Source organism: Protopterus annectens, chromosome 4.part1 (assembly GCF_019279795.1).
Source record: "Protopterus annectens isolate FY-2018-M chromosome 4.part1, PAN1.0, whole genome shotgun sequence".
Lineage (NCBI taxonomy): Eukaryota > Metazoa > Chordata > Ceratodontiformes > Protopteridae > Protopterus > Protopterus annectens.
The window spans coordinates 567,098,552-567,123,536 of NC_056734.1; the positions used below are offsets into that span (position 1 = coordinate 567,098,552).

At 41.5% G+C, this 24,985-nt stretch overlaps 1 protein-coding gene across 5 annotated transcripts in view; it reads left to right on the top strand.

Annotated features, from left to right (window-relative positions):
- The window catches only part of MFN1 (mitofusin 1), a 1,379,005-nt gene that overhangs the window by 1,303,442 nt on the left and 50,578 nt on the right, over positions 1-24,985 (top strand). For all 5 annotated transcript variants that reach the window (XM_044070376.1, XM_044070375.1, XM_044070373.1 and 2 more), the window contains exon 18: positions 4,968-5,102. In XM_044070376.1, the coding sequence (XP_043926311.1) occupies positions 4,968-5,102 (135 nt within the window). The remainder of the gene's footprint in view (positions 1-4,967; positions 5,103-24,985) is intronic.

Consider the following 24,985-nt stretch of genomic DNA (forward strand, 5'->3'; position numbering starts at 1 on the left):
CTACCTTTCCCATCCATGTGTTGGATTTCGAAAATCTGTTCAGTGTATGATGGAAGATGTGCAAAGCATATAGCAACTAATCTTGATGGCAGTGCTAGGCCCCACCCCACCCCTTGTGTACTGCTTCTGACTTGAGCTGAAAAGGGTATCTTCATTGACCCCTTCCTTATGGAAGGAACACAGTAGCAGTTCTGGCTATGATAAGAGAGTGTCTCATTTGTCCAAGTATTCACCCTTGTCTGAATCTGAGGCAATAGAAGCTCCTGTCTTCTGGATTGACAGTACCTTTGAAATTTCCTTTGTCTATGCTGTAGGTGAGGGACCCATCTTTTAGGAAGGCTTCCCAGCTAATATCCTTCATGAAGTGACCAATTGTCTCATGTCTTTCACTCCAAATAGCGTAAATGCTTATTTGTGATAGCATGGGCTAGAATCCTTGGTCATACCCTTTCTACAGCCTCTCAAATTGTCATTTTGTGAACCTGAAAGCACTTGATCCAGGTCTTTATCATACAAGATGACTCACCACCTGCGTCTTCCATGCCCAAAACTGTTTATCTTTCTGGCTCAGATTCCTAAGTCGCATCAGTATTTTTCTTCTCTTCTAAGTCGCACCACTGTTATTCTTTTTGTGTCGCTCAGGTCAGCAACACCTTAGCTTCTAAATATTCTGCATCAAGGCAGATTAACCAAAGCTGTGCATAGATCTAATAAGGCAATATATCACTTTGACATTTTATTCTTTAGTCTATTAACTCTTCATATGTCTTATCTCCATTGTTCTTTCATTTAGCAAACCATGAAAAGATGTATCTGCAACATGACTGAAATGGACAAGAGCCCATTGAAAGTATTTTAATATGGTATCTACGATAGGGTTCCATGTAGCCTGCTGCACCTTTACCACTACAGATAATGTGGCTAGGACTATGGCCATAACTCTGATATGAGTGGAATACTGGAATTTCTAGAATAGGCTCACCTTCTGCCACGAGGAAATGAAACAAATCATGTTGCATGTCTTGTTAGTTGTTAATTTTGTTTGATGATCTGTCTCAGAATGTAGAGAACCTTCATGGAAGGGTGGGGGGCTTGTATTCCCCTACTGCCTTCTTTCCTAGGCTAACATAGTCTTTAATAGTTCTTGCAAAGAAGGAATGCTTTTAACATCAAAGATAACCTGCCAAGTGCCAACCCCAACATCACACCTGTGTCCTCCAGTGACGTTCAAGTCATGAGCAGGAAAGACTGTTCTCAGTTCACCCTACTTTGAAGAGCCATTGCTCAGGCCATGTTGATCCTCAGCAGCATAGAAAAAGGGCATACCCTCAAGCTGTTCATCTGTCTCCCCTTCTCATATTCTTATTACAGACCAGAAGATGTTAAAGTTATTGGTGCATTCTCATACCATCGTAGAAATGGTGTCATGGAAACCAATGTACACAGGGGAATGGCTCAGTGCTTATCTCTTTCTAGCCCCCAGGAGTTTGTGGGTGGTTTTAATAGATCGTCCTTACAACTTGCATCAAATTTTGGATGGTCGCAGTAAAAAAAAAAAAAAACTGATACTGCAGCTTTCATGGGACTTGGATAGCAACAGCAGAAATTTGGGATTTCTGTTGGCATGTTATTATCTGGGATCCTCCCAGGAGATTTCTTAGATCTGCCTTATGTGGACAGTGTTTTCATATAACATGCTATTTGGTCTTTACTCTGCTTTTAGGGTGACTGTAGTAGATGTAACAGCAGAGGCCTTCAGCAGTGATTCTTCTTGTTTACCCTTTCTAGCATTACTGGTTTGCTGGTGACACACTCCTCAGAGTTTCTGGGATCAACTTGATCCTGGACTTTTCAATGGCTTCAATTGTTGGGCTCACTATTACCTTCTTCCCATAAAATGTTTTTCTCTAATCAGAATTTGGGTGTTCTGTTATAGAATACGTATTTGGAGACTGCGCAGTTCCACCTGGCTGATTGAATAGGCTTGCACTTAACAGATTTTTAACTTATCAAGGTTTGGTGCCCTCAGGGCAGTCATGTTAAACAGCGGGTGCAGGGGCATGAGAACTGGGGAGCTTTCCTTATATGTCACATTATTTCTGTGGATGCTCACTAAATTGTCCAAATGTTTAGTTTCAGTTAACTGGTCCATCATTTAAGATATTGTTTCCCTTTTGTCAGGGTGGTGCTGGATACTGCACAGATCCATGCATGTCTTTTCTTGGACAAGATGCTGGAGCTTATGGAACTGGCACCCTGGGTGCCATTTCAGAAGATCTGGTCCTATCTTCTAACACATTTTTTGGGCTTATGGCGCTGCTGTAGACCTTATGCTGCTAGTAGCCACAGAGCCACAATTCTTTCTCAAATATGGTTTGGTCTTGCACTCTTATTAGGGTGGTAGACTTTGACCTACAGCCTGGAGGTTGGGTTACCCATTTTCTTCCTTCTGCAGCTCAGTGTCTGACTAAAGACACATTACAGGATAGTTGAGAAGCCTACTTAAGATCTAGCCTGGTTTAAGAGTGTTAGTGCCACTAAAGGAAGTTCTCCACATCAACCTCCTAGATATGAGATTATTCCAGTAGCCCCGCATGTTATGAAAATGTGAACGTGGAAGACCATGTCTGAGGGCAGACAGCCAGACAGTAGTGGGATAACTGATCATATGGAAGGGGGAACTCCTGTTTCTGCTCTATGGAGGCAGTTTTCATTTAAGAGTAAATCATCAGCTGCCAAGTTGTTATGTTTTGATAATACAAATTTAATTGAAGATGAACACCCTGTACCAAAGCTTAAGCATCCTTTTAGAAATCTGTTGACTAGGGACAATGTTCACTTTCAGGTGGTGGTGTTTTTTTAATTTGGAGGATTGCTCTATAAGATGACCTGTTTGCAGTTTGTGAAACTGCTGTGCTTCCCAAATGCAGCTTCTTATATAAAGGAGGAAGAGAATGGATTGCCTTGTGATAAGCTGTGGGAACATTTTGCATGCTGGCAAACATTTTTGTAGTTCTTTTTCCTTCTGGCATGATTCCATAGAGAAATTCAGAGATTGAGCGTCATAATTCCCCTGCAATCCATATGGGCCTGGTGACATTTTCTTGGCTTACCTTGACATATTTCCAGTCCAAGCATTGAGCAGGGCTCCAGCACAATGGAAATAGTATTGTGTACCTGGGGGCTTTGTCCCTTCATTAGCACTGAAGATACCAGACCTACTGGAAGAGATTTCAGAGGTCCTGAAAGCTGTCAGGAAGCTTTCCACAGTCTACACTTTTAAGGATAAGTGGAAAAGATTATGCATGTGGGCAAAAATATATCCTCTTCCACTATCATTCTGCTGATCTCAAGTTTGCCTGTCTTGCGTAAGACATCTTTTTGATCAAGACCACAATTACTACATTGTTAAGGACCATCTTTTGGTCCTTTTTGCATTTCAGAATCCTGTAGAAAGCAGTACACTAGCTGCACATTTGCTGATGGAATAGTTTTTGAAGTAAGTATTTTCATTTCTGGTTCCCATCCATTTTCTTCATTAGAGCATAAACTTCATGACTAACTTGCTGACATGCTGCTGCATATTGAAATTAACAGGTCAAGTTATGACTCTTATTTCACTCAATTTTAAAGCTCTGAGCCCTTATATGTAGAGAACTTTATTTGGTCCAGAAAGCACAAAGACTCGTGAGAACAGTCTTCATGTTCTCCTTAATGAAGTATCTGAAATGCCACATAATCTGTTCTACAATTATTCTTTTCCAGAAGCTTAGAACAAAGGATAGCAGATTCTATACACACTGAATGTCAACTGCCTGCTTCAGTTTTACCTCTGCACCCTTCATAACCATAGGAAGATAGATTATTTATTTTGCATCGTTTGCTACTTGTAAAGCTTGTGCAACAGTGGTCAAACACTACATAAATGGCTTGTTCACTGGCTAATGTTTTGTATACAGAAAACCCTCAAGTCCTTAGCCATTGTAGTTAAATGGAATTCGACTAGTGGTGGCTTCTTCCAGTGTTTGTTTGAGAAGTTTGTGTTAGATATCTCTGTCATGACCACCTGATCGTAACTGCACACTTTTACAAAGCACTATGGTTTGGTCCTCTTGTCTAGAAGAAAGGTGGACTGCAGAAGGATAGCACTTCAGGCATTGTTTTGTGAATCCCTCATCTTGTTTTTTGTTCTCTTCCTGACCATATTGAGATCTTTTTTGGAATTCTTCCCTAGTGTCCTCCCATTGCAGGAGATCTGCTTGAAGTAAGCTATAACAGATATATGAGTATTCACAATTTTGTCTGAGCTTTTAAGAGTGCTCTTTGCAGTGGGTGCTTTGTTCTCAGCCCTCCTAATTTAGTTGTGCCAACTGGATTGTGGAAATGCAAAAACTGGGGTAAGATATGCACATGCTGACTAGCTTTGGCTTTGAGATACTGTGCATAGATCAAAGCAGGTGAACTTTTGCAAGATTGGTGATTTGAAGATTTTGGCAGAGCCACATGAGAATGAACTGAAAATAAGGATCCTGATGGTCTGCTGCTTACTGTAGAGTGGCATCTAAAAACAATATGATATTAAAATACTTTGTGTGTGGCAAGGAATTTCAGCAATGAAGTTTGCATTTGTTAGGTAATGATTAGTTTTAAGTTATACAGGAAACAGTGTGGTAGAATTAATACTATTAAAGTGGAATGTTTTTCCTCTCTACTAAGATTTCACCAGCAACTTATTACTTTCCCACATTTACCAAATGTCTCTGAAAAAAGGTATTTTAATACCATATGATGGCAATAATTGTTACAGAAACTTCAACTGACTGAATATATTAGAGTACCAGAACATTTCCATATGTATTACTTTACCTGTTGCCTATAACTGGATGAAATATGATTGGGCTAAGTCTTGAAACATAAGCTTCTGTATTCAGTTTTTCTCATAGAATTTCTTGACTTTGTTTCTAAAGGGAAATGGCTTCCACTTTTGCTCGGTTATGCCAGCAGGTCGATATCACACAGAAGAATCTGCAGGAGGAAATTGAGATGCTAACCAAGAAGATTGAGCATTTAGATAATGTACAAAAGGGTGCAAAACAGCTGAGGTATCTTTAATACATTATCTACAGATGAAATAGGACATTTATTGTAGAAATTGAATTGTTTGAAAATATGTTGAAAAAGCCAGTCTGCATCTTTCATTTTCATGTGCAGTCCAGTACAGAGGTACTCCACTCCTGAGACAGCAAAGTCTTGTATAGCTTGAGGGGAACAGTTTACTGAATTCATTGCTCACATAGAAGGGTTGAGTGTATTACGAGTGTTAGTCAGCAACTGTAGTCTATTTCTCCCCCCCCCCCCCCCATCATAACAATATGACATAAAGAGTTTTCATCACAGTTGCATATGTTCCCACTGATCTGTACTGAACTGGAACGGTTCTGATCTGAATTTTCATTCTAAATATAGGATTTCCGGACCCTTCCATGAAGCTGAAAGGATGTGGAAGTAGTTTTACCTCATGCCACTCAGGCCTTTGCAGATGAATCTATTTGCCAGCTTCCTTCTTGTGAAAAGTCTTTTGGGACCTTTTACTTCTTCTTCATTCCCATCTTTTTCATTTTCTTTTTTCTTTTGTATCACTTACTGCATCAGATGCCATTCTGGTACAGATATCACACAGACATGAGAAAGGATAGTGCTTATCCTGAAAATATATAACTTTATTTTTATAGTGCCAGACCTGATAAACAATATTAATGTAAATATTTTGTATATTTGGAGGTGGTGCGTATACAATTCCCAGCTAGATTGTGTTTTGCTGGTAAACAAGCAAAATCAAACTTAAACACGTGATTGATTAATAAATTATTCAAATACAAGGCAAGTTTACTGTATGCAGTAATCATTTCTTTCTTAGAAACAGGCTTGTAAAATTTATCATTAACTAATTCAGAAATCCTAAAAGTATAATCCACTGATTTAATAACTTCCCTCCACCCACCTTTATCTGGTTTAATAATGTGTATTATGTTGTCCTTCAAGAGCTCGGATAACAAGTCACGCTCATCTCATGACATATTGTAAAATCTGTTCTTATTTCCATTAACTTGCATGTCTTTCTCATCAAGTCTCTTAAATATAGTAAAGGTGGAGTGGGAGGATTGCATGCACTTCATCGTTTCAATTCTGTTTTGCACCTTCCCATCCCCAAACACTACTGTAATATGAACTTTTCTCATGAAGAGTTTTAAGTTCAGTCAGCACACCTACAATGTAGGAGTGAAAGTAAACCTTTTTCTAAACAAGGTCTTATGTGTCTGAAACCTCTGGGCTGGTAAAATTAAAAACATTAAAAATGCTAAATTCACCTGTATTGTTAATGTCTGTCAGATAACTATTTGTGTAGTTAATAGTCTGTTTGCTGCAGCTATCTAGATAAATTACTTGTCTAAAAATGAAATTGGGTAACTGTTCTCCATTTCATGCCTTTATTGACCATGCTGCCATCTGCTGGAGAAATTGGGCCAAGTGATATTTACCTCTGTGTACATTTGAGTCTGATTTGCCAATTGTTTCAACTTCCATAATGGTGGGACTTCTAAAAAAAATAGCATTGTTGCTGTTGCTGTTATTGTTAGTGGAACTGTATTTTCAAACCAGTCAAGTGAGTCAAAGTTCCAACTATTTGCCTAATGGTATCTCTGGTGTTCCTACAGCCCTGTTGGCTAATGTGTTTTAGTTGGTCAAAAGGTTTATTGGTGTGTTCTTAAACAAAACTTTAGTATATTCAACCTTACAGGTGGGAAACATTAAATCATCTACAATGTTTTTATTAACTGTCAATTTCTTTTTGTAAACTACCCATTAAAGTAACATTATGACTTATCAGGATCTTGAGGGACTCACTTCCAATGTGGGTAAAAAAAGCCAGTAAATCCATGCGTAGAGGGGGTGTTCTTTACCATTCTGTTAGGAAGCTTAAAATATGTAACCCTTGTGAATCCTACTTTAATCAAGGCAGCAAACAGTGTATGTGTTATCTAACTCCAAGGATTTATATTTGAAGAATTTTTACTTAAAGCCCTCAGTTTGTTTTGCCAGAGTAAGGTAGTCAGAGGAAATTGGACTGGTGGTAAAAGAAGGAATCATTTTAAGGATCCTGTGCATGTCTGGTAGCATAGAACTTGAATTAGGCATCCCTTCATTAGCACAGTTGGAATTGACATCATAATTTTTTACTATACTTTGCCATAAGTCCCGGCAATGCTCCCTTGAGGGGAATCTCTCACTTTTTTTTGCCTGATGCTTTTGCTGTTGGCATTTTGTTTGACATAGAAAAAAATATTAAAACAAATGCGAAAAAAGCACAAATGGTTACTCGAAACATGGCTAGAAATGGCATAAAACTTTGTTTTATATGGTCTAATGAAGCCACTATACGAGTGGTGAAAGCGCTTACCTGTTGTTAAAAGTTTTATGCTATTTCTAGCAGTGTTTCGCTTAACTGTGATTTTTTTCGCATTTGTTTTATTTATCTGTTTAAACGGTTACTCATTTATCCATTGGGTACTTTGTTGCTCTAATAGAAAAAATATTGTGACAGTTGCAAAATGAGATTAATAAATCCAGTAGGTATAGCAACCATTTATTCACCATTATTAACTTGATTTGAGTTATACCCTCTTCTGATGAAAATATCCTCCAAAGATGTCAAGCTGAAGCCACAAAACTCCATAAAAAAATAAATAAATAAAAAAGAGAAAAATGTTGTGACCAAGTCCAGGAAAATACAAAACTGAGATACAAATAAGCAACTGGAGACTTTCCAAGATGGCTGCACACCAATCAAGAGCTTTAACGTCAGCTGTCCCAGTGTGAAAAAAGAAACTACGCGATAAAGGCTAGGAACAATCTCCCTTTTAGAAAGTTCAGTTGCTGCCTAGTAAGTACACAGCCTGGGTGTCAGAAAAGAAGAAACTAAGACAGCCTGAAAGAAATAAACAAGAAAAGGTTAAGAGAAAACAATGACTGGGAAGACTCCTGCAGCTTTTCAGCAAAAAAACAGTTCAAGCTCCAGCTTTGGTGCAAAACTTGATTCCCAGTAATCTAGAGGAAAAATAAGTCAAATTTGCTCAGAACTGATTCAAGTAAAACAATGAAGGGGTTTATAAACTCAAATAACAAAAAGGTGGAAAATGGAAAAGATTTAAACAGAACAGAGGTCAAAATGAAGAAAAGATAGGCTGAATATGAGACTGCTCAAGAGGAGATGTCTCAAAAATGTGTTGAGTTAAAGGACTGAGCTTTGCAGGTAAAACCTGACATTTTCTGCTGTACCAGAGAAACTGGAAGGAGGAGACTATATTAATTTTATGAAGGTACAAGTAAGCAACTGGATTGGCATTCCACAGCAAGATTTGCTTATTGAAAGGGCACATCCTGTGTATGCTCCAAACCTGGCCATGAGAAATGAGCCAAGAACTGTATTAGTAAAGATGGTCCTAACCACCAGAAAGAAGAGTTGATCCAGACAAAACTGCAGCAGAAGGGCAAAGTATTAAAGTTGGAGATGGTAGAATGTTTGTGGGAAATGATAATTCACAGTACACCAGGCAGAAGAGAAGCAAGTTTATTCCAGTAATCAGGGAATGAAAGGCAGATGTAATATTCAAGCTGCTGTATCCATCTGTGTTCAGAATGTATTTTCCTCTAGGAGTCATTTTTTGATGCAGAACAGGATAAGGAGAAAATGCAAAAGTTTGTCCAACAAAAAGTGAGCCATCAAGCAAAGGTGGGTTCTGCTTCTCCGTCTCTTGATAATAAAGCTCATAGAGAAACTTTGCAAATGAAACCTTTTCCAGTGTTCCAAAAATGCTTCAAACACAGAGAAAAGCACAGGAGTTGACCAGAATAATTGAGAGTACCTTAGAAATGAACTTGGGTCTGGAGTTGGGAGATGGAGATGAACAGGAAAGAGACCAGCAACATCAAAATTAGTGAATAAATTTGAGATTAAAAAGCATCACTTGCATTTGTGAAATATTGGTGCTCAAGAAAAAGTAGAAATAATTGACTTTTGTTGACTTTGAAACTTCTGGAGGGCTGAAAGGCTTTTACTCCACTTCATGTCATTAATGTTTGGATGGACACTGAAGAAATGGGAAAAGGAAGGAAAAAGGCAACTGTAAGTATTGCAATTTCTGTTAACAGTATTTCTGTAGAACTTTTCATAATATAAATTCTGTGTTAAATAGTAAAAAAAAAAAAGTTATTGGTGTATGTGATAAAGATACTAAAGTATATATGGATGCTTTTTTTGTTATTCCTTTTTAGTGTTAAGAAATATAGGTATTATAGTGCAAAAAGACAAAAAAGGCTAAAAGTTGATATTTTCTGAAGGCATGTTAAGTTGTTTTTCACATATGGGAGAGAGACAATGATGAAAAAGAACAGACTGCATTTATTATAAGTAGAGACACAGGCAGTGACATGAAGCTTAGCATCGACAATGTTAACTTTTGGTTAGATGAACAACGTTAACTTTAGGTTAGATGATGTCTTTGACTGCAGCTGTCTAGAGCAATTTATTTCCTATTAAGAGGGCTAAACATCATTATTTGAAGCTGTGCATAGTTTTATATGTTTGTGTTAAGTTAGCAGGTTCTGGTGGGGGGGGGGGGGTTTGTTTGAGAGTTTTCATTGGAAACAAAAAGCCTTCTAAAATATGACATAGGTTCCAAAGTTGATAAGAAAAAAAATGCATAAAGGCTGAACCTGCCAAACATTAGGGGTTACATGTATTACAAAAGTTGGAAATAGACATATGAAAAAAGCTGTCATATATAACAGGTAGGAGTAATGATTTTTTGTCATAATGGTGACACTTTACATATCTTGGAATGTGAATGGTCTCACAGGTATAGACAAAAAGGAAAGAATATTTAATTTCTGGATGGATATTCAACAGAATATTAGGGTTAAAAGAAAAGGGGAGTAACTATAGTAATTGCTAAATGAACTCCAATAGTGATAGAAGAGGGGAAAAAAGATAGCAATGGTAGATTTGTGGTAGTAAGGGGCTACTGGCAAGGGAAGGGGATTATGCTAGCATGTATTTATATTCCACCTAAAACTGCTGTTATGTACCTTAAGAAATGTTTGGGAGAAATAATCCTCTTTCATCAGAGAATATTATGTATAGGTGGGGACTGACATTTGATTTGCAGCAGTGAGGATATGTGAGGGGGGCTAAAAGGAAAATATGACAAAAGAGGGTAGATTTCTGAAGACATTTATGAAAATATGTGGTATGTAAGATGTAAATTCAGTAGCTGGAATTCTGAGAGAATTTGCATATTATTCCCCAAGGTACATTGACTGGGCTCGACTAGACATAAATTATACTTCACAACACATGCATTTAATTGAAAGTTTTGACACTCATCCAATAACTATTTCAGAACATGGACCAATAATAACTAAAATAAAAATGCAGGGTAATGAAGAAAAAAATGAGACACTGGCACTTTCCCATATACCTGTTAAAGAAAGTGAATTTAAGGAATGGATAGTGGAAATTATTTGGGAGTTATTAGGGAAGATAGAAAGTCTTTCCAAAGTTATAGCTAGTGAGTGGGACAAAATGAAACTGAAGTTTAAAACACAGTATAGAAATACGAGAACAATAGATATGGTTAAGAAGTGCAGAATAAGGAGAATCTCCCAGAACAAGAAGGGGCATGATTTCAGAGTGCTAAAGAGAAATTAAGGGACTGCCTAGATAATGTGTTTGAGTTTAGAAAGATTGCAGTTAAGCAGCTGTTTTTTGATAATGACTACAGAGCACAAACACCTTTAGGACAAAGATTTGAGCAACAGAAAGTAGAAAGGGTTGTTGCCAAACTTGAGGAGTGTATAACAAAATAAACAAATAAATAACCAGAGATCCTGCAGAGATATTAGAGATATTTTGGAAATTTAATGAAAAGTTGTATAAAGCAGAGAAATGTGGAAATCCAGGAAAAAACACAAATGGAAATATTTATGGAAAACTTAAGTTAGAGGTAGTTGATGCTCAACAATTAACAGTTAAGATAGGAAGAGATGAGATAAAAATGGTGAAGTATAATCAATCTGCAGGAAAGTCTCCAGGAACAGATGGTATTCTGGTGGAAGTTTGAAAAATAGGAGGGAAGAAAGTGATAAAGATCTGGAATATTTTGTTTAACAGTATTTTAAAATGAGGGGAAGCACCAACACCCTTGAAGAAAAGCTGTGATGGCTTAATATCTAAAGATGGTCCCAGCTTTGTATAGGTCCATTTCAGTTTTAAACCATGATTATAAAGTGTTTGCCTATACTAGCTAAAAGATTGGCAGAAACGTTACCAACACTGATAGAAATTAATCAGCGGGGTTTTGTGGAGGGGAAGCAAATATTAGACAACATTAATAGAGCAATGATCTAGAAGGAAGCAGAATGTAAGAAAATATTGCTGTTGTATTGCTTGTGGATCTCATTGCAGAGAAAGCATTCAGCAGAGTAAGCTGGAATTTTATGAGTAGGGCAATGGAAGTGTGATGTCCATGCCCTGGTCCAGCAATCAAGGATCCTCACTCCTCACCACTAATATCAGCGAGGGTGTTTCATATATGAGGAAAGGATAACAAATACACACAGTAAAGTACAATTTCCTTTAAGTGCACACAGAGATCACAGTCAGTCTGGGGCTGGTTGCTCCCTTGCTCTCCAGGTCCCCAATAAGACTCCACACTGACACAGCTATAGGGTCCAGATCTCGGCCTAGCTGGCAAGCTAACCTCCAGTACCCTCTCTATCCAACTAGTGCTTCATGTCCCTGCCCAAGTAGCTGAAACACACACACACACACACACACACACACACACACACACACACACACACACACACACACACTTTGAGATAAGTATTTATACAACTTCACAGACACTCCTGGGAAAGGCTGACACAGATTCTCCAGCTGTGCCCCTATGCCCAGACTATTACGGTAGTAAATCCTACCACCACTAGCTAATAATTATCAGCTACCCAAAGGCCCGTAAAAGGGTGTCCAATTATTACTGTGCAATATTATTATTACCCAGTAGTAGTGTAACTTAAGCAATCAAGGCTTATTGGAAGGGATTAGTCCAGGATCACTTATAAGCATGCAATGTACTCTAGAGCTTAAATTCTCTCTACATAAACCAGCCACAGTTGAAAAGGGTTTAAAAATATTTAATAATATATACTAAAAACACAAGACAGTACTACTACACCACAGTGCTATTCAAGAGTTCAGAGATCACACAGAAATTTAAAATAATTCCGTAGTACAGTTCTGACATAACAGAAAAACACTTAGTCTAATTTTTATAGTCCTAGCTATTTCTAGAAGAAAACATACTTCTAAGATAACTTACTTAAGACACAGGCAGTGCTGAGTTAGATGTCCAAGAGCAAAATGCTTAATAATCTCTGGTTCTCACTGTTTAAATTGAAACTGCAGTTCTGATAAACATTACATCATCTTTTACACCTTGCTGGTGTTCCCAGGTTGACACATTAACTACATTTACAGTCATAACATCTCCCTTTTGTTATCTTACAGCTGGTCAGGAACAGAGCAATAAAAATACATTTGCATGTTTAAGTCTAGCAATTTAATTCTTGGTTAAAACAATAGAAATAATTTCTTCATCTAGACTTTTCGGCACCACTGTCTACTTGAAAGGGTCACAACAGGCTTTACTCTGGTCAGTAGAGTGCACTGTTGTCACATTTATTTCCAGTTCCACATGTAACAGTATTTCTTTACATTTTAGACAACAAGCCTGTGATTCACATTCATATTTACAAATGATAGAATTATGTATAAAATTCTATCTGGCTAGGCTGGCAGCCTTCACCCATCTCTACCAGTCTTCACCCCCCCCCCCCAGAGAACTCAAGCTAGTTTTTCAAGTGACCCTTGAGAAACGCCGCTTGAGAGGGTTAGGTCTATCTGAGTGAACCTCACCCCAGTCCCTCCCTTGAGAGCCCATCTGCATTGGCATTGCTAACCCCACTGCGGTGCTGCACTGACATATCATATGCTTGCAACCCTAGGCTCCATCTTAGCAACTTGGCATTTTGCTGGGTGGCTCTGTTTAACCATATTAGGGGGTTGTGATCTGTCATAACAGTGAATTTCCTTCCATACAGATAAGGCTGGAGTTTCAGCAATGCCCACACTATGGCTGGACATTCCTTTTATACCGCTGCATAGCATTCCTCCCTAGGTTGGAGCCTATGACTGAGATAAACCACTGGGTGCTCTTCTCCCTCTGAAGAAATCTGGCTAAGTACAGCCCCCACCCCATAGTTCGAAACATCCACCTATACAACAATTTATTTGCTGTAATATGGACTGGCTAATACAGGGGGTCCTCCCAAAGCTCCTTTAAGCTTTTGGAATGCCTGCTCACATGCCGGAGTCCACACTACCTTATCTGGCCTGTTCATCCTTGTCAGGTCTGTGAGGGGAGCAGCTATGGTACTATAACTGGGGACGAACTTTCTGTAGTACCCGGCTGTCCCTAAAAATGCCCTCACCTGCTTTTTAGTAACAGATGCAGGCCATGCCTGAATAGCTTCCACTTTGGCAGGTTCTGACCTGATCTTACCAGTCCTGTATCCACCTGGTGCTGCACTAGGTGGATGCACCCTGGTTTCCCAGTGAACATGTCCCCAAATTCCTGCAACACTGCTTGGATTTCTCGAACCTGGGTAGGAGATAGCTGCTGGGATACTGGTACCACTTCCACTGAGGTGTCAGCCCGAGCCTCACTGAGGAGATCAGTCCCCAGATCTCCCTCAGACTCCTCCTACAATCAACTGCAAATGCTCAGCACAAGGGCTTCCCTATCATGGTAATGTTTCATCATGTTAACATGGTACAATTTGTGCCCCTGCCGTCTGCCTAGCATTGTCCTGGGCCAAGCCCATGAGTTCCCTGAGACTTGTCCTGAGGTTTAGGACATATGCTACAACAGACTCCTTATGAGACTCACACTCACCTTCCCACTCATCTCAAATTAAATCTAGAAGTCCTCTCACCCTATGCCCATACAGCAACTCAAAGGATGAAAAACCTGTGGATTCCTGGGGAACCTCTCTGTAAGCAAACAACAGATGGGGCAAATATTTGTCCCACTCCCTGTTAAACTGATCTGCAAATGCCCGTAGCATGGACTTGATTGTAGTGCTTAACCTCTCAACAAGACCATTAGTCTGGGGATGGTAGGGGGTGGTCTTCATGTGCTTCACCCCACAGGACTTCCACAGACAAGCCAGCAGGTCTGACATGAAATTGGCACCTCTGTCAGACAGTATTTCTTTTGGGAAACCTACCCTGCTGAAAATTTCTAACAATGCATTTGCCACCTTCTCTGCCTCAGTGGAGGACAAAGACACTGCCTCAGGGTATCATGTAGCATAATCCACTACCACTAGAATATACTTTTCCCTGTGGAACTTGGGGTACTCAGAGGACGCACAGTATCCATCGCTACCCTCTGAAATGGCTCCTCAGTCACAGGCAAAGGCATTAAAGGAGCTCTCACCTTGTCTCCTGCCTTGCCTACCTTTTGGCACTGCTCACAGGTCCTGCAGTACCCTGTTACATTTCTGGAAATTGCAAGCCAGTAGAAGTTCTGCATAATACACCTCTTTGTACATTTTATGCCCATATGACCTGCAGAGGGAATATCATGGGCTATGGTTTGAAGCGCCAGATGGTAGGCTCTAGGCATTATCAACTGCTGTACTCTCTCAGCTTCTAGCCCTCCCTCAGAGATCCACTCTCTGTATCTCAACTCTCTCCTTGTAACCCTTCCCAGCTCCCTCTCCACAGGAAGTCTGGCATCTTCTGACAGTGGTGCCTCACTGTCAGCCTAGGTACTGCTACTCACCTCTACCTTTGCAGTCACTCTGTCCAAAGGAACATCATTACCCACAAGCAGCTGTGGCTCACCTTCAGTCTCACTGCTACAGCGTAGCTCACTCTATGAAGTAACCACCTCAGCAGTCTGGGCTGCAAGTATGAAGTCTGTCTGGGTCTCTCCCAGGCTACCAGACCCACATGCTTGTCTCCTAGCCTGACTGTGTGTAACTGCACAAGCACAGGGTACTGCACTATCAAAATCTTTCCCTATCAAGACATCTGCAGGTATATCCTCAAACACACCTACTTGCTGGCTTCCTTTTCTACCCTCCTAGTCAAGGTGAACCCTAGCCAAAGGTATTTGGAATGGTATCCCTCCTAAAGCCCTGACTGGAGTAGACTGCCCAGGCAAGTAGTGCTCCTCTGTAACCATTGCAGGCTTTACAATGGTTATATCAGAGGCTGTGTCTCTCTTGGCTATGGCCTCTTTGCCATTCACTACAATAGGATATAGCCTCTGGTGGTAGTTTGGTACCCTTGTTGTCCAAAGACAACCTACTGTTGGCATTTTGTCTTTCCCACTTGCTGGGTCCCACACCTTTGGTTTCCCACCTTGCCTCCGTGGACACCTGTATGCCACATGGCCCAACTGGTTGCATTCAAAACATTTAACCCTAGCTCCTGGACATGTACCTGGACTAGTGGCTTCCCCTGCTACTGGCAAATTCTGTTGGGGCAGTCTGTGCTGCCCACCATGGGTTCCTTTAGACCCATGAGCAGTACTGGGGGTCCCCTTCCTGTGCAGGGCTGCCCTGCTGGCCGGGTATAGGTCTCCCTTCTTCCCCAACTCATCTGAAGTAGCACATAGTCTATCAGCGAACCAGATCCTCATGTCCTCAGACAAAATGCTAAGAGCTTGTTCCCTCACCAAAAGGTCTGCCAGCCCTTCAAAAGTGGTGGCCTGACATCCACTCACCCAGCTATGAAAATAAGTGCTCAGTTCAACAACATATTCACACACACTTTCATCTGCCATGCGTCTGTGCTCACAAAACTATTTCCTGTACATTTCAGGTGTTAGCTTAAAACATTCTAAAAGCCATTTTTTACAGCAGTATAATCAAAACAGACAGAGTCAGGCATTTTAGCCAATGCATTTACAGCTTTACCATGGAGTAAGGGGGTCAGGAACCGTACCCAGAGCCTTTGGTCAACACTATACTGTTTGCATACCCTCTCAAACATATGAATGAAACTATCAAAAATATCCCCCTCTTTAAATTGTGGAAGAAATTTACTGACCTGTTGTGCTTCTGGGATCCAGTTACTCCCTTCCCCATTACCTCCATGACTCTGGTGAAGAGTCAGCATTTCCCTCTCATGCCTCCTCTGACGCTCCTTTTCTTCGGCTTCAATCTCCAAATGCCTGGCCTCCAACTCAAGTCTCTTTAGCTCCAGCTGGATTTTTAAGTCCACTGCTGAGCTGTCCATTCTCCGAGGATATTGTATCTCCACTGCCAGTCTGATTGCCATTCGCAGAAAGGTTGAGCTGTCCATTCTCCAAGGATATTGTATCTCCACTGCCAGTCTGATTGTCCTCCTGGATGCTGTTTTCTGATGCAGCTGTAACCAAGGCTGCAATCAGGTCTGCCTTAGTCAGGTTTCCATGCACCAGTCCCCTAGCCTGGCACATCTCCACCAGCTGGCTCCTTGTCAGCTTTCCATACTCCTCTGCTGACATGCTGCCTGCTCACTCTGACTAGCTAAGCTAACAAAAGAAATAAAACAATTGTGATCTGAACTCTGAGTATTCACTGCGTGGTTGTTTGAGTTTAAAACACCTTCAGAGATCACTGTACATAAGCTACAGGATTCACTCTACCCACACCACTGCAAGCCAGTTAGTATTTGCCAACTAATTAATATGTGATGTGGATATCCCACTAATGCCCACCAAGTAGTATGTTTAGTGGATCCCACCACTGCCACCACATGTGATGCCCGTGCCTTGGTCCAGCAATCAAGGAGCCTCAATCTTCACCATTAACACCAGAGAGGGCATCTCGTATATGAGGAAAGGATAACAGATGCACACAGAAAAGTGCAATTTCCCTTAAGAGCACACAGAGATCACAGTCAGTCCGGGGCCGGTTACTCCCTAGATCCCCAGGTCCCAATAAGACTCCCCACTGGCACAGCTATAGGGTCTCGATCTCAGCCGAGCTGGCAAGCTAAAACCTCCAGTACCCTCTCTGTCCAACCAGTGCTTCATGTCCCTGCCCAAGTAGCTCACACACACACACACACACACACACACACACACACACACACACACACACACACACACACACACACTTTGAGATATGTGTTTATACAACTTCACAGACACTCCTGGGAAAGGCTGATACAGATTCTCCAGCTGTGCCCCTATACCCAGACTATACGGTAGTAATTACTGCCATCACCAGCTAATAATCATCAGCTACCCAAAGGCCCTTAAAAGGGTGTCAAGTTATTACTGTGCAGTATTATTATCCAATAGTAGTGTAACTTAAGCAATCAAGGCTTATTGGAAAGGCTTAGTCCAGGATCACGTATAAGCATGCAATGTACTCTAGAGCTTAAATTCTCTCTACATAAATCAGCCACAGTTGAAAAGGGTTTAAAATATTTAATAATAAATACTAAAAATACAAGACAATACTACTACACCACAGTGCTATTTAAGAGTTCAGAGATTACTCAGAAACTTAAAATAATTCCGTAGTACAGTTCTAACATAACAGAAAAACACTTAGCCTAATATTTATAGTGCTAGCTATTTCTACAAGAAAACACACTTCTAAGATAACTTACTTAAGACACAGGCAGTGCTGAGTTAGATGTCCAAGATCAAAATGCTTAATCTATTGTTCTCACTGTTTAAATTGAAACTGCAGTTCTGATAAACATTACATCATTTATAGGTTCATAGGTTTATACTAGGCTATCTGCCCTAAGGCATTTATAAGCCTAGCCCAAATTTTTGTGGCTTACACCACCCCTTATATGAAAAAATACTGTGCCCATTAGTTTGTTGTGCCTCTGTCCAGCAGTGACACAGATATGATTCCCGGGGTAAACCTACGATCTCCCATCCATAGGTCTAGATTTCTCTTGAACAGATTCAGCGAGGTGCTCTGCCTCACATGGACCGGGATTTTATTCCACAGCATAGGGAGTCTCTGAGTGATAAATCTATCCCTCCAGCACGTCCTATTTATATCCGTGCTAAGGTTTAAGTCGCTTGCTCTAGTGGTTTTGGTGGATTTGGATTTTTTGAGGTGGAGCATGTCCATTAATTCTGGGTTGGACATGGCCTTGTATGTCAGGCACATGTCACCTCTGAGCAGACGGTATGCGACTGAATAGAGCTGGAGTTTCTTCAATCTGGCAGCATATGGCAGATTTTGGAGTCCCTTTATCCTTTTGGTGAGGAACTTTTGGGGTCTCTCCAATTGCTGCAGATGTCGGGTGAGATACATCCCGAATGGGGCATTGTACTCGATCATTGGTCTGATAAGTGAAGAGTACAGGGAACAATGACCTCACTAGATCTGGATGTGAATCCCTTCATGATCAGGTGGGCAATGTAGAAGGTCTTTCTAACCACTTTAGCAATGTGAGTGTCAAAAGAAAGGCCACTGTCAACCTGGGTCCCCAGGTCCCTGATAACCTCTTCTGTGCTTAGTGGATTGCCACCTATATGGTAGCTTGGGGTTACCTTGTTTTTCCCGAAGGGTATGACTATACATTTTTTGGCGTTTAACTTCAGGCCATGGCTCTGGCACCAGCTATCTGTTTCCGTGAGTCCCTTCTGAAGGATATCCGTGTCCGATGCACTTTCCACTATGGCCCAGTTTGCAGTCGTCTGCAAACTTTGTCAGCCAAAGTCCTCCCATGTTGGCCTGTACTTCTGAGAAGTAGATGCCAAACAATAGGGGGCCAAGGACCGAGCCCTGTGGGGCACCACTTGTGACCGGCTTGGAGTCTGACACAGCGCCAGCAACTCTAACCCTGTGGGTTCTGTCCTTAAGCCAGTTTGCAATCCATCTTGTGACGTATGGGTTTACATTTAAGCTGGTAAGTTTTTCTACAATACCCGAGTGGGGTATTGTGTCGAAAGCCTTTGCAAGGTCAAGGTAGGCTGTATGGACTGCCTTTCCCTCATCAATGGCCTTGGTGACTGTTTCGAAGAAGTCGACCAAGTTCAAAAGGCATGATCTTCCCTTGACAAAGCCAAACTGGGTCGGGTCCAATGTCTGCAAGTCCCCTATATCTTTGTTTATGAGCTCCATTATGATCCTCTCCATAGCTTTGCAGACTAGACTTGTTAAGCTTATGGGCGGTAATTACCAGGGTCCGTGAGGCCGCCTTTGTGGAGTGGGACCACAGTTGCCGTACGCCACTCCTTGGGCACGTATCCTGTGGTAAGGCTGAGATTAAACAGCTGCCTTATGTGCGGGTTTAATTCCTCATTTAGCTCGTGTAGCACACAGCCGGGGACACCATCCGGTCCCATTGATGCTGTGTTTTTAGCTTTAGAGAGCAGCTTTCACCTGCGCATTTGAGATGTGCGGGAGTCTACACTTGGCTGGGATAGTTATCTCTCCTTTAGGGGGGGGGGGTGAAGTTTGCACTGAACCTGTCTGCCAGTATGTTGGCAATGTCTGTGGGTTCAGTGATTTTTGTATCATTTTGGACTAATTCTGAGCATATCTGGGAGTTTCCACCCAGGTTCCTAACATAGCTGAAAAAGGCCTTATGATTGTCCTTTGAATCCATGGCAATTTTTCTCTCAAAATTGGCCTTAGTAGATTTTATGAGTGCTCGTATTTTTTTACTAATAATGATCAGGTGTGACTTCCCTTTTATGGATTTTGTTCTATCATGTAATAGCTTTCTCCTCTTATTGTAAAGTTTGTTAATGGCTGGGGTCCACCAGACTGGACGTTTGCCCTTTGTGGAAAGAGTCTTGGTTTTATTTGGGATTGCCTGATCCATGCAGTCCTGGAGGTGTTCATAGAAGGCATTTGTAAGGGCTTCCGCATAGCTTGGGTTGTGGTTTCCTCTGGCTCAGGGGCCTTGAAGGATACCACACCAGTCTTGAGTAGTGTGAAGTTTGCTTTAGAGAAGTTCTTCACTATGGTCTTTTTTGTTTTGGGTGGGGGCGGGATGTGGATTTCCAGTGAGATTAGTTTATGATCATATCTCACCAATGAGGGATATACTTCCGGTGTGGAGCATTTTGTCCCCATGTTTGTGACAATGAGATCTAGCATATTTTCTCCTCTCGTGGGAACAGTGACTAGCTGTTCCATGGCATTTGAATTTATGAACTCCAGGAACCGTTGGGCTAGAAAGTTAGGGCTTGAGTAATGTTCCCAGTCTATATTCGGGTAGTTGAAGTCACCCAATATGATGGTGTTTGGAGATACATTTATACCCTCCAGTGTCTTCAGGAAGGCTGTGTGGGGTTCCTGAGTTTGAGAGGGTGGCCTGTAGCATGCTACAATTTGTAGAGCAGTTTTGCCTATGGTTAGTTGCACCTGGATGGTTTCCGAGCTTTGTGCGTTGCCACCAACCTGGAGGTGTGGGTATCCTTTATGAATATGGATACACCCCTCCTTTTGTGGTGTGGTCCGGGTTTTGGGGCGGAACGCATGATATGAGGTAAAACCTAATAGTGCCAGGGTGCTCTCAGGAGCCTTGAACCAGGTTTCAGTTACAGCACAGACATCGATGTTCTCCATACTGAGAAGGGCCTCGAGTGCGTGCATTTTGAGATTTAGACTTCTGGCATTGAGCAGCATTACCCTCAGTTTCTTCCCATTTTTGTTTTCTAGGGTGGTAGGTTTAGAATTTGAGCCTTGCCTAAAAAAGGCACTATGGGGGTGGCAAGAGCCTTAGCCAATATCCGGAATCCCAGGGGTGACAGGTGCAAGCCGTCCCTTGCGAAGCAGCGTGGCTTGTCAAGCATGTCATCCCAGGCAGACAGACACTTTTCTGGTGTTCCCAGGCTGACACATTAACTACATTTACAGTCTTAACATCTCCCTTTTGTTATCTTGCAGCTGGTCAGGAACAGAGCAATAAAAATACATTTGCATGTTTAAGTCTAGCAATTTAACTCTTGGTTAAAACAATAGAAAGAATTTCTTCATCTAGACTTTTCGGCACCACTGTCTACTTGAAAGGGTCACCACAGTCTTTACTTTGGTCAGTAGAGTGCACTGTTGTCACGTTTATTTCCAGTTCCACATGTAACAGTATTTCTTTACATTTAGGACAACAAGCCTGTGATTCACATTCATATTTACGAATTATAGAGTTATGTATAAAATTCGATCTGGCTAGGCTGGCAGCCTTCACCCATCTCTACCAGTCTTCACATGAAGTATTTTGCATTCCCTGATACAACAATATGGTTAATTAGCAGGGTATGGGAGGAATCAGAGACAAAAATTAAAGTGGGAGATTTATTTTCTGATAAGTTGTGTCTGAAGAGAGAAACCAGGCAGGGGTGTCATCTTTTCCCTTTGTTATTTGCATTATATTTAGAGCCAGTGGCAATACAAATAAGGGACTCAGAAATTCAAGGGTATGCTTGGCATGGTAATGAAGAAAAGTTGGCTTTATTTGCAAACAATACTCTGTACCTGATAAAACCAGAAAAGGACATCTCAGTGTTGTGGAACATGCTGATACAGTTTCATGTGTTTTTGAGATATAAAAATTAATGAAGCTAAAACAAAGACTATAGCTGTAAACTCTGTACCCACACATGACTTGGTTTAGCAATACCCATATTAATGTTGGCATGATAAAATTAAGTACTTAGGAATATGGGTTAAAAAGGATTCTGTTATGGCAGCAAACACTTAAAAAGTCACATTTTTCCCAGATAACTGCTAGGGAACTCTCCTAAGCTTCTCTGCTTCTTGGTGTGCAACACCGTTGCGCACTGCTACCCAGAGAGCAGCCCAGCTGCACTTTTTGAGGCGCCAGTGCAAGTTTCTACTCCTAAACCTACCATAGAGTAGCTGAATTTACTAGTTCTACAACACAACTTAGTTCATTTAGCCCACCTTCCACCACGTATTACAAAATACACCTTGCATAATGGAAAGTCAGTTTTCAGTCAGATCCTAGTTCATTTAGCCCACCGTCCACCACTTATTACAGAATACACCTGGCGTAATGGAAGGTCAGTTTTCCGCTGTTTCTCCAGCCATCTTGATTGACATGAGCATCCTGAGGCAATCTAGCAATTGCTTCATGTACATAGACAACCTACTACTCCTACACCATGCAAATACAATGTATGACAGATGTATCTATACTATGAATGTGGAATCAATACTCTCACATGTACCAACAAACCAAATAACAAACAGGTTGTCAGCACCCACACTTCACCTCCCACATATACAAAGCGCACAACACATAAACCCACATATTTGGAGGTACTCACTACAAGTATACCAAAAGAGCAAAGACCTCCCAAGCACTTCTGCACAAAATACGGTCCCAACAGCACCCACTACACATAACACCACACTCATCAGTATCTCACCCAATAAGCCCCTAAGGCAAAACATGTCTAAACCAAATGTCTTAGTCATAGGTGACTCCACAGTGAGACACACAGTTGTCCCCCCTCACAAGGCTGGACAAGGAAAAGGTCATGGTCAGCTACCTGTCTGGTGTCAGGATCCACCAAATCATGCACACACACAAGTCTGTCAACACGTACTGTTATGACTCTGTCATAGTCCATGTTGGGCTTAATGACTTGAGATGAATCTCACTGGACTATATGAAGAGAAACTTGATGGTGCTTTCAAATTGTGTCCCAGGCAGGTGTGTCCCTTGCCCTAAACGACATTCTTCCCTCATCCATGATGATGCCACAGTACAAACAAAAAATGATTGACTTCAACAATTGGCTTAGCTTCGGGTGTCAGTCCAGGGGTATCCAGTATCTGACAGCCTGGGATGATATGGTCGACAGACCACACTGCTTGGATAGAGATGGTTTTCACCTGTTGCCGCTAGGCTTTAGGTTGCTTGCAAAGGTACTTGCCTCCCCCATAGTGCCTTTTTAGGTAATGTCATAAGAACAAATTTCCCAATGTAAAAATATCCTCCAGAAACAAACCAAGGGTTATGCTGCTTAATCCTAGGAGTCTAAATCAGAAACTGCACTTGGTTGAAGCACTTCTCATCCTGGAAGATGCTGATGTCTGTGCAGTCACAGAGACATGGTTCAAGGCCTCAAGGAGTACCCCGGCCATGCAAGGCTACAGTGCCTTCCACACATTCAGACCACACAATGAACATATAAAAAACAAGTGAGGAGGAGTATCCATCTTCATTAAAGATATATACACCTCTAGACTGGTTAAACAGTACAACTCCCTAGAGGTACTCCAAGTCAAACCAACTGTAGGAAAGACCCCCCCCCCCCACATCATTTTTAGCTATAGGTCCCACACCATGAACCACGAAAAGCACACAGCTTACCTGGACCTACTTGAATCACTCTCAGCACAACCAAATACCCTGGTCATGGGTGACTTTAACTATACTTCCATCGACTGGGTAACAAATACGAGCACAAATGCGTTCGCCCAAAGGTTCCTGGACTTTGTCAACACAAATACTCTTGAGCAGATAGTCAGCAGGGGGCTCTAACATCCTTGACATAGTGCTCACCAACATGGGGGATCGCTGCAGCATGCCATGTGTTGGTCCCTTCCTGGTAAAGTCCAATCATAAAGCAGTCTCATTCGAAGTAACAATCTTATCTGACCCACCGTCAAGAGCAAAAATGTTAAAAAAAAACCTCCAAAGCAAACTATAGCCTACAGAGTGATGGCATCAGTAGTTTCAGACCCACTAAAATCAATGACCCCTATACTGAGGTGTACACAAATGTTCTGTATAAACACCTGTATAAATGTATAGACTCCGCTGTACCAAAACAGATCAAATCAAGATCCTCATGAAAAAATAAGCCACAGGTTATACAGTAAGAGAAAGAAACTGCTGTCAGAAAACAAGAGGGAAACATGCCAGCAAAGGAAGAACTCCCTCCAAAACATAAAAAAGCAGATTAGACATCTTGTAAAATCCTGTAAAGGTAATTAAAATACTAAGCTAAGGTAAATCACAAAGCATTCTTTAGCTACATCTGAAATCTGAAAGGGAAGGCCCAGCTTTGTGCCGAACTAGCTGTGGATGATGCCACTTATACTTAAACTGAGGACATCACCAGCCTACTAGTGGACAAGTTTGGCAAAAACTTCATCCCCCTATCCTCACCAATCATACCACATAACATACCTGTCACCAGTCCTCTATCTAGTATCTCCAGAGAGTAGGTCATAGCCACACTCTCCAAGGCCATAAACGCAGCCTGTATGGGACCGGACAACATCCCAGTCTGCCTATTAAATGGTCTAAAACAGGAGTTGGTGGAACCACTGAGCACGCTCTTCAGTCTCAGTCTAAGCACTGTCTTTGTCACAGTTGAGTGGAAAACAGCAACTGCAGTCCCCTTGCACAAAGGGGGTCCCTCATCCGACCCCAGGAACTATAGACCCATAAGTCTAACCAGCCTTATCTGCAAGCCCATGGAGAGAATCATCATGGATCTTATCAACAAGGATATAGGTGACCTTCAAACTCTTGACCCAACCCAGTTTGGTGCCATTAAGGGCAGATCTTGCCTGCCAAACCTGGTGGACTTCTTTGAGAATGTCACCAAGGCCCGAGATGAAGGCAGAACAGTTCACACTACCTATCTCCACCTAGCCTTGGCATTTGACACAATCCCTCACTCAGGCTTCATTGAGAAACTCACCCAACTGGGGATTAACCCTTAAGTCACTAGATGGGTTGCCAACTGGCTCACAAACAGAACACATACAGTCAAAATTGGAAATGCCAACTCTACTAGCAAGAACTGTTGCCACAGGTACTCCACAGGGATCTGTGCTA